Source organism: Pipistrellus hanaki (genome assembly GCF_964339955.1).
Source record: "Pipistrellus hanaki genome assembly, chromosome: 3".
NCBI classification, from domain to species: domain Eukaryota; kingdom Metazoa; phylum Chordata; class Mammalia; order Chiroptera; family Vespertilionidae; genus Pipistrellus; species Pipistrellus hanaki.
The window spans coordinates 141,469,592-141,482,638 of NC_140505.1; the positions used below are offsets into that span (position 1 = coordinate 141,469,592).

At 51.6% G+C, this 13,047-nt stretch overlaps 1 protein-coding gene across 1 annotated transcript; it reads left to right on the forward strand.

Moving 5' to 3' along the window:
- Positions 1–2,770: 2,770 nt before the first annotated feature.
- KRT8 (keratin 8) lies at positions 2,771–9,477 on the forward strand. The gene is made up of 8 exons (XM_084877318.1): positions 2,771–3,341; positions 5,912–6,120; positions 6,690–6,750; positions 7,204–7,299; positions 7,874–8,038; positions 8,285–8,631; positions 8,757–8,815; positions 9,058–9,477. Exons 1-8 carry the CDS (start codon positions 3,003–3,005, stop codon positions 9,240–9,242), a joined length of 1,461 nt encoding a protein of 486 aa, XP_084733444.1. The 5' UTR covers positions 2,771–3,002; the 3' UTR covers positions 9,243–9,477.
- Positions 9,478–13,047: the final 3,570 nt, after the last annotated feature.

Here is a 13,047-nt window from a genome sequence, read left to right on the forward strand (position 1 = left end):
CTTTTTATTTCAAATAATGCACTATTGTATGGAGAGGCCACATTTTGTTTACCCATCCTTCCGTTGGCAGGCATTTGGGCTGTTTTGGTTATTATGAATAATGCTGCTGTGGATGTGGTGTCTTTGTGTCCTCAGTCCTGGTACTGAGAAGAATTTGTTCAGACCACCTTTGCCAATCACTGTGAGTGATGTAGTGATACCCTGTCCACCCACTTCTGCCCACAGACTTGACACAGCTGCCCAAGGACTCAGGGCCTCCTGAGGGCGGGCAGTCCAGTGTCTCCTCCCTCCCCCGCTTTCTGTTCTCCAGAAAAGGCGGTTTGGGGCAGAGTCTTCTGGATCAGACACAGTCATGGCAAACACTTTCCCTTTTGTTGGGCACAACACAGTGATCAGTCAGCCTTACCAGGAGTTGTACCTGCAGGCTGCCCCAGTCCGGCTGTCTCTTCTCTCATGGCTTGGCCCTTGTCCCGGGGGCCTTCCCCTTCTGCCTCCTCCCTGACACCTCAAGCAGGGACATTCTGGAGAGCAATGCTGGCCTCTTCTCTCCCACCGAGGCTGAGTCTGGACATGAGGGCAGGGATGGCTGGATCTTTGAGCAACAGGGAACTGAGAAATGAGATGCAGACACTTCTGGTCCTAGATTGTTCTGGGTTGCCCCAGCAAAGTGTCCCCCCCCCCCCCCCCCACCACCACCACACACACACACACACCGTGAGATCTGACAATGGATAGTGTCCCTCTAGCTCTCTTTGCTCTCACCTTAAATACAGGGCACTTCTGGACCAGGGAACGAGGTGGGTGGTGGCGGAGGGCCTGAGAGTTCAGGGGGCTCTGGCTTGCTGTCTTGTGCTCAGGACTTTAGGTATGGTCCTTCCCCTCAGAGTCTGCCCAGGTCCACCCAACAACGGTGTGGGGGAGGGGAAGGAATGGGGAGCTGGTTGTCCTCTCTCCTCATAGCTGCCATACCAGTCTGACCGGCCCCTCCCTCTCTCCTTCCGCCTTCTCTGTCTTTGGTTTGGCACTGGGCCCATAACCCTCCCTTTGGTCTCTGGTAGAAGTCTCCCTGCCCTGCTACATGTCCATGTTTGAAGGGGAGAGGGTGGCATGCATTCAAATCACTCTCGGAAAATTGAGCATTGTTTGAAGGGGCTGGGAGAGGGCCATGCAAACAGGCACTAACTGGATTTCCCCTGGCCTGACAGAGCCACCGGGAGGCCAGGAGCCTGGGGAGGAGGAGAGGAGAAGAGGGGAGGGAGAAAGGGATGTGGTCATTGCGTCCCCTCTGGGAGTGTCCTGATTTGTCTTTTTGGAAGGGACTTTACAATGTGTCTTTGTCGTGTGTGTGTGTGTGTGTGTGTGTGTGTGTGTGTGTGTGTATGTGAGTCTGAAGGGATCTTATCTGTGTGTCTGCCTTTTTTGGATTTATATTTGTCCCCCAAGGAGGGGGCTTTTGGGTCTCTCTGTCCCTCTGGAGGGGTCTATGTGCCTGTCCTTCTGAGAACCCAGTTGTCTCTGCTGGAAAAGGATGGGGAGAAACCTGTATAACTGCCCTCCTGGTAGCTGGGCAGTAAGTCACCCCCCTTCTCTGGGTTTGGGGTTGTGGGCCACCTTGCCCTGTCCCCCAAGGCATCTGAGTGATTGGTATTTGTTGGTCTCTCTGGTTAGAGCCACCTAGTCCCCACTTCATGCCCTGCAGGATCTTCCAGAGAATTCAGCCCCATCATCAGGCGATTACAGCTGGAATCTCTGCCTCGGGGACCCAAACAAACCTGTCTTCCACGCACAGCCTGCCCCACCCAGCCCGCCCAGGCCTGGGGTGTCTTATTCAGCTCCCCTTTCTCCAACCTGCAGGTGCACGCTGTGCCACAACCTGCTGCTCTGACTCATTTAGATAATGGGTTCAGGGAGACAGGTGCAGGACTCTTTCTTCATTTCCTTGGGCTGTTTGGGGGCCCGGGAAGAGAAGGAGGGCCCGGATGGCTGCAGAATGATTCACCATCAGTCCCCTGACCCCCTCCTCCACCCCACCCCACCCTGCCTTCCTTCCTGAATCACCACTGGGTGCTGTGGGAATGAATGACTGCCCCAAGGAGCAGTGAGAGCAGTGAAGACCCCAACACAACTCCTCTCTCCTAAGTGCCCCCTCCCCTCAACTCCTTTACCTTTTTAGTTCTTGTTCCTCATTCTCTGGGCCCTTCAGGAAGGCCTACAATATTCAGCCTGGCTCTGGGAATCCTGAGATCTTGGGAAGAAAAGTGCTGTGTTGGATCTCACTTTATCTTGTACCAGCAGACCCAAAAGGAAGACTGCCCATGTGTGTGGTGTGTGTGTGTTCATTCCACAAATATTTACCCAGCCCCTCTTGGAACCACACCAGGTGCTGAGAGAACAACAGTAACTGAGGGGAGTCTAGACAAATGGTGAGATCAGGTTCAAGAATTCAGAACTCAGTTTCCTGTCCTCCAGCCTTGGGCAGACCTTCATAGTCACTCAAAGGAGAGAGAAGAACATGGGGCGTCAGGTGCTCACAGGAGACCCACATGGCAGGGATCGCTGTCCTGCCATGCTTCTCAGTCCCGGCACTGGTTTCCCACAGGAGGGAAGGAGACAGGACTCAGGAGTCAGGGTTGCCGTGGCTGGGTGATCGCCGGTCTGCCTCTTTGTTCCAGGGAACCTGTGCAGGCCCCCGGATTCCTGGCAGTTTCACATTCATGCCCAATTGCTTTTTCCTGGGTTTCTGGGGGGTGGTGCCGGAATGGGCTCCAGGGTAGGAGCAGCTCTCTGCTGCCCCCACCTGAGTGCGGCCTGTAGGTGGCAGGTGTCGGGTTAGGCCCGGCCTCCTCAGGGCCTAGCCACTCAGGTACGGGCCCACCCCCCTGCCTTTGGGCTGGGCTCTCTTTTATAAAGGGCCATGCTGTCCCCCACTTGCTAGCAGCTTTTTGGCTTCTTCTCGAGTCTCTGCCAGGTTCAGCCTTCTCGCCTCCACTCCAGCCTCCACCATGTCCACACGGGTGACCCAGAAGACCTACAAGGTGTCCACCTCCGGACCCCGGGCCTTCAGCAGCCGCTCGTACTCCAGCGCGCCAGGCACTCGCATCAGCTCCTCGTCCTTCTCCCGTGTGGGCAGCAGCTACCGAGGTGGCCTGGGCACCAGCATGAGCCTGGCTGGGGGTTACGGAGGGGCTGGGGGCATGGGGAGCATCACAGCTGTCCAAGTGAACCAGAGCCTGCTGAGCCCCCTGAAGCTGGAGGTGGACCCCAACATCCAGGCCGTGCGCAACCAGGAGAAGGAGCAGATCAAGACCCTCAACAACAAGTTTGCTTCCTTCATCGATAAGGTGAGGGCTTTCCCTGTGTGGCTAGCTGGGCCTGGGGTCTGAAGAGGGTCCACGCCCTTTCTCTTGGTCGCCCTGTTTGTGGGCACATCTCCAGGCCCCACTGGCCTCCGGCTGGGCCCCAGCCACTCTGGCAACCCTTTCTTCCAACCTATGACTCACTCCTCCCATGCACTTTGGTTCCGGCTGCCCGTAGGGATGGGACAGCTTCTGATTCTAAATCTTGGGGCGTCCTCTCTCCCTCACTCATCTCACCCAACCCAAGTGCTGATCGTGGCTAAAGCTTTCAGCCTGGACCAGTCCCAGCTGTTTAGCTGTTGGGTGGGAGGGATTCACCTTCTCCCCTAGCAGTTCCCCAACGGTTTCCCTGAGCATTTTTTTTAAAGAATGAGTTTGATAGGATTTTGGGAGAAGGAACTGGTGTCTTGATCTAAACAGACAAATATTGAGCGAAGCCTCTGGTGTTCCAAGGCCACAGGGTGGGGGGCACCGGATGAGTCATCCTTGGCCCCTGCCCTGGAGCCTGCAGGGAGCGGGGCCGGGCCAGGCAGTGACCTGCCCCCTCATGGGGTGCAGGGCTAAGGCGGACTGTCTGGGCGGCGAGCTGCGGCTCTTACCTGGGAAGCTTTTCGAGTCTGGGATTGGGAGGGGTATGTGTGGGGATGAGGTGGGGCGATGCCAGGGGTTGGCTCCAAGAAAGCCCATCCAGGATTCAAAGTCTGGTTACGTTGGACGCCCCGCCCAGGTTTCACGTCCTGTTATTAAACCCCAGAATTTATGGCTGTAGATAAGGTGTCTGTCCGCCAACGCCCCTCTCCCCACTCGGCCCTTGTCCCCTCTCTCCTCCCTCCCAGGCTCCACCCCAACGTCCTGGGTCCACTTCCCCAGAGGGTAGGCCAGGCCGCGTTTTGCAGCCTTGGGGGTAGGCTTCCTTAGGGAGCCCCTGGGGCCTCCCTCAGGCGCTGGAAGGTTGGGCCTCCCTGCTGACTGGCTCCTGGGAGGCATTCTGGGAACGGAAAGCGGGAAATACTGGGGCAGATTAGCCTCTTTAGGGATTGGAGTGCCCTAGGAAGCTCAACTCCTCTTAGGAACTAGGGCTTCCGAGTTCCTTGGCTCTAGGCACCCTAGACGTTGCTTCTTGACTGCGTTCTAATAGCTCTTGAGTCCTCCCCTCCAGTAGTTAAACACTGGCTCTGAGTCCCAATTCCTGGTTCTCAGTGCTCCGCCCTTCCCTTTGATGGACTCCCTTGCTGAAACTGACTTCCTCATCTATAAAATGGGCATGAGAATCCCTAACTCAGAGATTTTGACTATTCAAGTATTAATGAATGAATTCAAGTATTAATGAAGAGAGCTTAGGGCCCTTGGCAAATGTTATAATCACTTATTTTTCATAATTTTGAGGCAGCATGACCTGGAGAAGAAAGGAATTTACAGAGGGGATTTGTTGGATTTAGGCCAGACCCTTAAGTCAACCTTCTTTTCTAAGCCCCTCCCAATTTTAAAAAAGTTACAACTTTGGAATTTCCCTTCTAACATGCCTTAATCTCATCCTAAGATCTGGATTTCCTTGTGTCCAAGGAACCCAGGACCTTCGTGTTGGGGTGTTTGGGGCCCAGGCGAGGGTTTCCTGGGTGTGGTGGGCTGGGAATAGGGTAGGAGGAAGTCTTCCATTTGCCGACAGACCTGCCCAGTCCTTTGTCTTTTCCCTGGACACAAGTGATTTTGTACAGATGGGGAGGCGGGGGGAGGGGAGGGGGGAAGGAGGAGAAGGAGAGGGCTCCTGAAAGGACCTGCCTGAGTTCCTCTAGGCCATTGCCGGTGTGAGGAGCCCTGGGCTCAGAGGGGAAGCAACTCAAGGTTATGCAGCCTAGGTTAGTAGCAGTGTTTGGCTAAAACCCAGGTCTTCTGGTCACTACTCTCCAGGTCCTAGGGCTTTTGTTTCTCTATAAGCTGTATGAGTTCCTCAACGTCACTCCAAATAATAATGATGATGATAATAGTAGATAATAGAACAATCTATATTTTCTTTTTCAGCCTTTTTTTTTTAAAAATAAATCTTTATTGCTCAGATTATTACAATTGTTCCCCCCCCCCCCTCCCACCCCCCGTCATAGCTCCCTTCCACCCGGTTCCTGCCCCACCCTCTGTCCTTATTCCCCCACCCCCCGCCCCTGGTCCCCCCGCCATTGTCCTCATCCATAGGTTATACGATTTTAATCCGGTCTCTTTCTGCACCCACACCCTTTCTTTTTCAGTCTTATATAAAGTGTTAACACTTGGCTATTTTTACTGATCTGTAATACGTTAGTACAATCTAACTCAAGAAGATGAATTTATTCTGCAAAATAGTTTCAACATAACTCTCCTAGCTGTCTCCTTCATGCCCCCGCCCCAGAGTTAGAAGGGCATGGCTCCCTACCCCACTCACCATGTTGTCTCTGTTAGGTGATAACTGAGTAGCTCCCTGGGTTCTGGAGACCCACTGTTTGGGGAGTGCATCACACTGCTTGCTTGCCCCCAGATTCTGAGCCCTGGCCTCATGCAGACCTTTGCATTCCCTCCTCCTCCAGGTGCGGAGCCTGGAGCAGCAGAATAAGATTCTGGAGACCAAATGGAACCTCCTGCAGCAGCAGAAGACAACTCGCAGTAACATGGACAACATGTTCGAGAGCTACATCAACAACCTTCGGCGGCAGCTGGACACGCTGGGCCAGGAGAAACTGAGGCTGGAAGCAGAGTTTGGCAACATGCAGGGACTGGTGGAGGACTTGAAGAACAAGTAAGCTGCCTTCCTCCACACTGCCATTGGCCCAACTGAATTCATCTGTTCTGTCAACCCAGGGGGCCAGAGGCCTCAGACCCCATGGCCCTCTGATTTTTGGATAATGTAGATTATATAATTAGGGTGATCATGTGACCAGGTTTTATCAGGACAGTCTAGTTTGCACCCATTGCCCTGGCATAACTGTTAGTTGTACCCACCCCCCTTTAGTCTCAGAATTGTTCAGATTTGGACAACAAATTGTATGTTAATATTTACATAGTAAACCTCAGAGAGACAGTAGTCAACAGGCTTCTGATATATGTTTATAGCATTGGCCCCTTTTGTCTGAGATCTCATTAGTTCCTGTTGCTTACTATGTCTAATCCAATGAATATTCATGGATTTGTAGAGAGGTGTATTGTTCTAGGCCTCCCCACTGGCTGATGAGCAGAAGGACCAGGCCAGCCCTTTTATATCCTGCATTTCCATGAGAAAAAAATTTAAGATAGTCTTGTCCCCCTAAAAAGACTCAAGGTAACCTCCCCTTTGCCTTGGTCCTTAATTCTAAGTCTTGTCCTTACCAGGTACGAGGATGAGATCAACAAGCGCACAGAGATGGAGAATGAATTCGTCCTTATCAAGAAGGTGAGGGAGTCCTCTACTTCACCAGACACTGGAGGTTGGGGCTTAGATACTCTGACTAAGGCTTTCTGGGGTCTGTCTCTAAATATTTCTAAGTAATGGGTCAACATTTGGGTACTTCCTAGATATACAGGAGAAGTAGGCAAAAATAGAGCTAAGGAAGTGCATTTGGACAGAACTCTGGATATTGATGCTGGGACATGGAAATGGAGCAGTAGAATTGGAGATCTAGCATTAGCAGGCTTCCTGAAGGAGGAGGGGGAGGGGTGCTGCAGAAAACTGAGAAAAGGTGTTTGGGCTGGGAGGCAGGTGTGATGGGGCAGAGGCTGGCCTGGAGGATGAGGCCACAAGCGATGTGGGGAAGACAATAATTAGAATTCCAGGCTATTGGGTGCCTTTGGGTTGGGGTCCATTGTGGTCACCCAGCTCAGGGCCCCCCTTCAAAACACCCCATAGGATGTGGATGAAGCTTACATGAACAAAGTAGAGCTGGAGTCCCGCCTGGAAGGGCTGACCGATGAGATCAACTTCTACAGGCAGTTGTATGAAGAGGTATGTTCTTGTTGCCCCAACCTCATCAGAGACTTCTCCCGGCCCCAAGTGTACCACAGACAAGGGCCCACCTCAGAATAATTACAGTTACCGATATTAACTCAGTATTGGTGCTTTCTAGTTATGCCCCCCTGCATGAGAGAGGGTTGATTACCCCATTTCACAGATCAGAAGATGTACTTAGAGAATTGAAAAAGCCCGACCAAGGTCATCATACATAGAATGATGACCCAATGGCACACTCTCTCTCATGTCTTTGTTCTGAGTCTTTGTTCTGAGCCCACTGTGGGCTCAGTATTAGCAGCTGATATCACAAAGGGCCCAGCCCTTTCGGTTACTCACCCAAAGACAAGTTTTCTTTTTCCTTTCCTCATTTCATCCTTACATCCCTCCAGGTCCCAGGTCTTTGACCTATTTTGCTTCTTCAGGACTTTGCCTTCTCCCAGGTCCTCAGGCCCACCTGCTCCTCTCTTTTTATTGTTCCCCTAGCTTGTTCCTTAAGGAAGGCCTTCCTGCAAAAGGGGGCTCCTTGTGTGCAGAGACAGGGCCTCATCCCCTTCCCTCCCCACCACAGGAGATTCGCGAACTGCAGTCCCAGATCTCCGACACGTCTGTGGTGCTGTCCATGGACAACAACCGCTCTCTGGATCTGGATGGCATCATCGCCGAGGTCAAGGCCCAGTATGAGGACATCGCCAACCGCAGCCGGGCTGAGGCTGAGACCATGTACCAGATCAAGGTGAAGAGCAGGGTCACTAAGCTGGCTTTCCCCTTCTGGCCAGTTCTGTGCGCCAGTTCATGAGCAGGGTGCAGGATTTCAAACAACACTCTGCCTGCTATGGGCTGGGACTGCCGAGTGGGTGCTGGGGAGATTGGGATGCCCTGTGCTCAGAGGTCTGGAAGAAAGCCTGCAGTGCGTGCATGTTGTTGTTGTTGTTGTTGGTGGTGGGGGCACAGGGCCTCACTCCTCATGTCACCCCCACAGTATGAGGAGCTGCAGACCTTGGCTGGGAAGCACGGCGATGACCTGCGTCGCACGAAGACCGAGATTACTGAGATGAACCGGAACATCAGCCGACTCCAGGCTGAGATCGAGGGTCTCAAAGGCCAGAGGGCTTCCCTGGAAGCCGCCATTGCTGATGCTGAGCAGCGTGGGGAGATGGCCATCAAGGACGCTCAGTCCAAGGTGGCCGAGCTGGAGGCCGCTCTGAGAAATGCCAAGCAGGACATGGCCCGGCAGCTGCGCGAGTACCAGGAGCTGATGAACGTCAAGCTGGCCCTGGATGTGGAGATCGCCACCTACCGCAAGCTGCTGGAGGGCGAGGAGAACCGGTGGGTGTGGGGGGTGTTTGACTGGCCCTGGTACTTTATCCCCTGGGACTGAGGTGAGGAGGGGGTGGGTTCTGTGTTCCTGGGCCAGGAGATGGTCCTGACATCTGTGTGTCCTTTGGGTGCAGGCTGGAATCTGGAATGCAGAACATGAGTATCCACACCAAGACCACCAGTGGCTATTCAGGTGCGTCCCTGCCCTAAACATTTCCCTCTGGTGCAGCTGAGGAAGCTGGGGCCCAGTGAACTGTCTTGTCCAAGGTCACGTAGCTAATACCAGAGCTCTGCCCCTGCTCCTGGTATTCCCGGACAGTCCAGAGGTAGTGAACCAGGCAGTTCCCCATCCCGGGACACTGGAGGGAGAAGGGGGCGTTGGAGCCTAATGTGTGCAGGGCTCCTGTGCTCATGTGTCTGCCTCTTCCTGACCAGGTGGACTGATGACCCCAACTTATGGGAACCTCAACTATGGCCTGGGCTTCCAGGCCAGCTTGGGTTCTGGCGGGAGCTCCGGCTCCTTCAGCCGCACCAGCTCCTCCAAGACAGTGGTCGTGAAGAAGATTGAGACCCGAGATGGGAAGCTGGTGTCTGAGTCGTCTGATGTCCTCCCCAAGTGAATGATGACTGCGGGAGCTCCTAACCTCCACGCTGCTGGCACAGAAAGCCCCGCCTGAGGCTCAGCCCCAGTCCTCTGCTCACTCTCAGTCCTTTGCTCACCCTTGGGGTGGGGAGCGTTTATTCTATGCGGTCCACCTCTTTCCCGTGCCCCCGACTAAAAGCCAAATCAAGTGTTGTTGTTTTTTGTTTTCTTTTTTTTCCTAAATAAAGTCTCAACTGGCTTTGCCAAACCTACTTGCTGTATGTGTGGCCCTTGCCCATGAAGTGGGAGAGAGATGGTCGGGAGGCCTATCCCTGGAATCAGAAACTTTGGGGGAGGGGTGGGGATCAGAAGGAAAATCTGACCTTCACGCTGTTCCCAGAGACTTCTTTGCTGAAAGCTGGTTGAGGCCTTGGTCATTAAATAAATACCTCAAATGCCTCATTTTATCTGTGCAGCAAACCCCGGAGGCAGGCAGAGCCGGGTTTCAGATGGTATCAGTTTAGTCCCCATAGACACAGGAGTCAACATTGGGACTGCTTGCAGATAAGGAAAAGCCAGGCCTGAAAGACAAGGTCCATTTCTCCAGGCTGTACTCCTCAGCCAGGCACCTAGGTTTCCTTGGGGGGTAGAGATGTCTTTTTACCATTTTCATTCCTTTGCAGCCAGGGACCAAGGAGTCCTGGTTTTCCCATTTCCTCAGAGGCCCAGAGTCCATTCTGAGCAACTAGATGTCTCACAACCACAATTTCTAGAAGCCAAGATAGTACAGGACTTGACATTGATAAGTGGGCTTTTCCTGTTCCGCTCACCAGCACATCCATCCTGCACTGCTCCTTGCCATCACCTTTCTGTCCTTTCACATGCAGTGTTTTTATCACCCACACAGCTGAGTATGTAAAGGGCGTGTGCACGTGGAGGGTATGCTGTGTGTATTTAAGGGTTAATGGGTTCCGTAAGGGTTATGGCGTTGGCTTGTCTTTGTTGAAACACGGTCTCCAAGGCTTAGGGCAGGCACAGATTTAGGGCACAGCTGAGTGGGGCAGTGCGTCTGAGGCACTTGGTTCAACCGTCATAACCACAGAGTTCTAGGCAGACACGCTGACCCCTTAGCATGGTGGAGATGAGTGCATTTCCAGACTTGCCAAAGCCCCAAGGGAGAATAAACAGCACACGCAGAGGGTACTGCAGTAGGGCTGGCCTGGCACCAGACACCCTGGTTCTGGCCTTGCGGTGGAGTTTCCAGGGCTCTTGTCCCTGGACCCTCGACTCCCCGGATCCTGGCTCCCCACGCGAAGGCTCATCTCAGCTGCCTTCCTAGCTGCTGCCTCAGTGGAGCTGCTTCCCAACAGGCCAGGCATTCTGTCCCCAGCCCCTCCCACCCAGGCCAGGGGTCTGGACTGATAAAGGACTGCACTTCTTGATGATAAAACTAACAAGACCATTGTCTAGACCTATGGCTCTCTAACTATTTTTTCAGTTTGTAGTAAGAGATTCACTTTTATTCCAGTCTTAAAACAGTTATAATATATGTATATAACTGAAACAAAAATAAACAGTACCAACCTTCTGTCCCCTGTTGATGTGTGACAGGCCCTCTCACCGGGCCCCAGGAGCCAGGAGGGTGGTGTCAGAGCCCAGGCCAGCACCTGTTGAGCGGGGTCTCTGAGGCCCTAAGTCAGTATTTTATTTTATTTTATTTTATTTTTTTCCCTTGACTAAACTTAATTAATTAATTAATTAATTTTAATATATTTTATTGATTTTTCCCCCCCTCCCTCCCTCCCATACATACCCTCCCTCCCCAGAGTTTTATGTCCATTGGTTGTACTTATTAAGTCAGTATTTTAAATTGTGCTCCACCCAGTCCTCCCGGAAGCTGACCAGCTGTCTTATTGGGGGAGGTGAGGGAGTTGCCCCCAGGCAGGGGACACCTGGGACAGCCAACGGCCCCACTCCAAGTCTCACAGGGTTTCCACACCCAGGTGTTTGCTCAGAGACAGGAAAGGCCCAGGGAGAGTTCCCTTTCCCTCCCTCCTTTCTGTCCACTTCATTGTGTATCTGCAATGTGACCAAGGGCACGCATCATTCAGAAGGCACTGTCTCCCATTTACCTCTCAGAATTTAAAAATATGTAAGAGCTGGACATCCAATTCTCATTTCGATGAGGACATCGAAGAAGGATGGGAGCTACCATTTTTTAAATACCTACTTGATGGCAGGTCTCGTGCAAAATCATACTCCAACCCTCCAAAAATCCTGGGATATTAAAATCCCCTTCTTGTGCATGTAGACTCTGAGTAAGGTCCCACTGTAAGTGACAGAAATGGTGTCCTGACACGTGGGCCAGCACTTTTTTGACAATACTATATTTTTATTACATGTACATGTCATACATAGCTCAAAAATTTAAACCTTGTTTTTTTGTTTTTTGAATAGGTAGTAAATATTCCTTGTATACAATTCTAACTACAAAAGGGACTTCTTTCTTACCATTTACCAGGTTTTTCTCCAAGAGAGAAACTAATATTACAATACCGATTTTAATTCATTTCAGGCAGGGTATGTAGAGATAATTCCTTAAAAACATATTGCATGTGTACATGAATACTTAGCTTTTACAAAGGGTATTATACTATATGTGGTATTATATGTCCTGCTCTGACATTCACTCAACACCCATTCCTTTCATATCAGTATGTAAGTTGCTGCCACACTCTTAAAAAAAAATTGATTTCAGAGAGGAAGGGATAGCCCTGGGGATCAAGCCTGCAACTTGGGAATGTGCCCTGACCAGGAATCGAACTCTGATCTCTTGGTTCATAGGTTGATGCTTAATCACTGAATCACAGCAACTGGGTGTCTCAGTTTTTTTCAAAGCTGCATAATATTCTACTTAAGGATGTGTCACAATTTATTTAATTATTCCTCAATTGGTGGGTCTTTTCAATCTTGGATACATGTCATATCTCACATGTCATATCTCACATATCTGAATAATTCCTGGAATTGCTGAGTCAAAGTGTATGTACATTTAAATTTTTGACAGACTTAAAAAAAAGTGCTTGTTTGTTTTGTTAGGGGGCTGAATTTTAATTTTCTAGAAAATCCACAGGTGTAGGTTCCCCACATTTGACTGTTCCAGATGAACCAGACATTATTCCCCACCTCTCTCCCTTCCGGGAATGAAATGATGAGTCTTTTAAGCATTCCTGGGTCACTCGTCATACACTGTCATTCCAAGATTTTGTCTTGACCAAGGTGATCTGGGCAAAAATGGTCAATGATCACCTTAGCAGCAGGATTCTAAAGAAGGCTAAGGATGAGGGTCAGACAAACCAGAGTGTGAGGGGTAGGAATGGAGCAAGAGGAGGGAGGGCCAGGGACCAGCATGGCTGAGAGGGCCAGGGACAGCCTCAGTGCCACCTCTTTGCATATCTTCGGAGGGCCAGGGACCAGCATGGCTGAGAGGGCCAGGGACAGCCTCAGTGCCACCTCTTTGCATATCTTCGTGGCTATTACGGTAGTTACTTTATCTATCTAGCATCCCTTCCCCCATCAGGTAACAGGACATCACCCCCACTCTCCCACTCCCCCCATCCCTCTTCTTGGCAGGAACCTCCAACCCCATGACTGGTGGGGCTGCCAGTCACAGCACCTCTCCTCTGGGCTCGCAGGGGAGCCGTCTGGGTCGATCACAGGCTCCTTTGTTCTTATCTTGTTGTGGTATGACATAAATAAAATAAAATGTAGGAAGTACGCACTAGGTGGTTTGCTTACTGTTTAGAGTGTCTGCCCTTGGACTGAAGGATGGTGCGTTCAAT